The sequence below is a fragment of the Nanorana parkeri genome, unplaced genomic scaffold (genome assembly GCF_000935625.1).
Source record: "Nanorana parkeri isolate BGI_ZX_2015 unplaced genomic scaffold, ASM93562v1 scaffold3790, whole genome shotgun sequence".
NCBI lineage: Eukaryota > Metazoa > Chordata > Amphibia > Anura > Dicroglossidae > Nanorana > Nanorana parkeri.
In genome coordinates this window covers 3,592-6,608 of record NW_017310058.1, presented here as the reverse complement: position 1 = coordinate 6,608, position 3,017 = coordinate 3,592, and the positions used below count along the sequence as shown (strand labels likewise).

The following is a 3,017-nucleotide window of genomic DNA, read 5'->3' as shown; positions in this document are numbered from 1 at the left end:
TGGTTGTAAGGTCATTTAAAAAAACGTACGAGCTGCTCATCTTGGACAGGCAGATCGTACTTGCCATGATCGCAAGCCACGCCCCCCTGACGGACGGGCTTCCGATGACCGCAATGCTGAACGGGCAGTGTGCACGTGCGCACACCGGCCCGTGCGGCTTTTATCTTGCGAACATGCCACAAACCGGCCGAAAATCGTACGATTTTCGGCTGGTTTTCGAACATGTTCCTAAGATAAAAGTCTTGCGGCCTTAAGGCCGTGACACACTGCACGAGAAGCAGCGCGGAGCGGTGGCGCGCTGCCTTTGCGAGCAGTGCGTCATGTCACTTTCTTCTCGGCACCTCAGCTTGCGAGAGCTCGCAGAGCTGAGCGTGCCGAGATGAACAATTTCAACTTCAGCCAATCGGCTCGCGCGTATAAACCGGCGCGACGGGATGCGACATCTGGCCGGTTGTTACAGACGAGCCGATTGGCTGAAGGTGCTGTCAATCATCTGACTGCACTCAGCTCACACACTGCACGTGTGTGTCACGGCCTTTACAGTAGCAGAGGTCGCACGCCTTCCACACACCTTGCGATAATCATACGATCGCGGGATTTCCCGCGATTATCGCAAGGTGTGTGGGTCACCTTAATAGAGATTAAAACATACACTAAATTGCCAAAAGTATTGCCCCTCCCCCTCCAAATCATGTGACTCAGGTGTTCCGTGACATTTCCCGGCTACTAAATATTCTGCGGTCGCCTGTTACTGGGATTATAACAAAGTGGAAGCAACTGGGAACAACAGCAACTCAGCCACGAAGTGGTCGGCCACGTCACATGACAGAGCGGGGTCAGCGCATGCTGAAGCGCACAGTGTGCAGAAGTCGCCAACTGTCTGCAGAGCCAATAGCTACAGACCTCCAAACTCCATGCGGCCTTCAGATTGGCGCAACAACAGTGCGTAGAGAGCTTCATGGAATGGGTTTCCATGGCCGAGCAGCTGCATCCAAGCCGCACATCACCAAGTGCAATGCAAAGCGTGGGATGCCGCGGTGTAACGCACGCCGCCACTGGACTCTAGAGAAGTGGAGACGTGATGCCGACCACTAAAAAAAGAATACACACTCGGGAGCAGTGAATGTGACATTCACCAAACCTGCACTGCAGGTGAATCAATCATTGTAACACATAGCGGCTCTCTGACATCTCAATGCATTATTGATTGATTTGTTGTTTTGTTTTCCTTTCAGTGTATTTCTATAATAAAGACGATTTATGAAGTACAAGAAACGTTGTTCCCTCTTTTATGTATTTATTGGGTTGTGTGTGAAGAGAAGAGAACTCACCGATGAGAAAGTCGCCGTCAGAGTTATATAAACACCTAGAAATGTGAGGAGGAGAAACAATGTATCAGAAGATCTATCACCATATCCCCTGATTGTATGACACAGGGGAGAGAGGAGGGCAGGCACAGGGGAGAGTAGAGGGCAGGCACAGGGGAGAGTAGAGGGCAGGCACAGGAAGAGATTAGAAGTCAGGAGCAGAAGAAGCGGGGGAGCAGGTGCAGGGACAGATCTCAGGGCCCAGCAATAGATCAGAGACAGTAAGGTCTCGTTCACACCTAGGCGTATTGCATATGCGCGACCGTCGCGCGTTTTCCGAAGGCTACTTGGCTGTATCCCAATGGAAACGCGCAACAAAACGGCCCAAAGTAGTACCTGGACCTTTTCAGGCGTGGGCCGTTTTGTAGCGCGTTAGGGACGGGCGGAAATACGCCGAGGTGGGAACGAGACCCATGGAATACAATGGGATTTATATTTTTGAGCGTTTTGTAGAGCGTTCGTCGAGCGTAGAACGCGCTACAAAACGTTCAGGTGTGAACGAGGGCTAACAGTGTGAAGAGACAGGAAGTGACATCAGAGAGCAGAGTGTGAGCTCCGGAGCACAGAAAGACGTTGTCACCCTCATACCTGTTGATCATGGAGGTGTTACATGTGTAGATGTGGATGGCGATTCCATTGCGTGACTTGACATCGCCGGCTCCGCACAGTGTGTACAGCCCCTGCCACGGCACGGACGATCATTACATATTATTACCGATCAATACAACTGACATGTGAGCTGAATGTGACATTTCAGGAACGGAACGACTTACATCCACGAAGTCCGGCTTCTTCTCCTCTATCACGAATGGCTTCCACCTCAGCTGCAGAGGAACACAAAACGAGTTCAATGCGGAACATAGCAAATATATACTGTATACTATATACACCGTATGACCGAAGGTGAGGGGACACCTGCCTATCGCATCCCATACCCAAACCACGGCCAGTAATATGGTGTTGCCCCCCGTTGAGGCTTTAACAGCCTCCATTCCTCTGTGAAGGCTTCCACGAGATGTTGGAGGGTGTCTGCAGGAATTTGCCCCGCCCCGTTTGTGAGGTCCGGTGCTGATGTTGGATGAGAAGATCCGGCTCACAATCAGCGTTCCAAGTCATCCCAAAGGTGTTCATTTGGGTTGAGGTCGGGGCTGTGTGCAGGACACTCGGGTTCCTCCATCACAGTCACACCATGTCTGTATGGAGCTGGCTTTGTACACAGGGGACAGTCATGGTGGAACAGGAAAGGACCTTCACCAAACTGTGACCACAAGGCTGGAAGAACCCAAATTGTCTCCAATGTCTTTGTATGATGGAGGATCACCAGAACCTTCACCGGGAGCACCTCCAGTCCTCTATACAGGTAGGTGTGACGGTCAGGTGCCCGCAAACATTCGGCCTCACATTGCATCTCTGGTGTAAAGAATAAGAAGTGAAACCCGAAAAGTTCGGGCTGTGCATGAGGAATGAGGACCTGGGCAGCTGGCACTGGGAGGCAGTCTTGAATTGTGGGCACGTAGGCAGGGCTGGTGCTGCCACTAGGCAAACCAGGCAGCCGCCTAGGGCGCAATGCTACCTAGGCAGCCTTGACCACTCACCCACCATGGCGCCCCCCCCCCCCCCGCCCCGCACTCTGCGCACGAATACACACAG

At 52.2% G+C, this 3,017-nt stretch overlaps 1 protein-coding gene across 1 annotated transcript in view; it reads right to left on the bottom strand.

Annotated features, from left to right (window-relative positions):
* The window catches only part of HGD (homogentisate 1,2-dioxygenase), a gene marked incomplete at its 5' end in the record, with an annotated part of 17,481 nt that overhangs the window by 11,885 nt on the left and 2,579 nt on the right, over positions 1–3,017 (bottom strand). Inside the window, 3 exons of the mRNA XM_018575327.1 lie at positions 1,332–1,366; positions 1,956–2,047; positions 2,141–2,191. Of these exons, the coding sequence (XP_018430829.1) occupies positions 1,332–1,366; positions 1,956–2,047; positions 2,141–2,191 (178 nt within the window). The remainder of the gene's footprint in view (positions 1–1,331; positions 1,367–1,955; positions 2,048–2,140; positions 2,192–3,017) is intronic.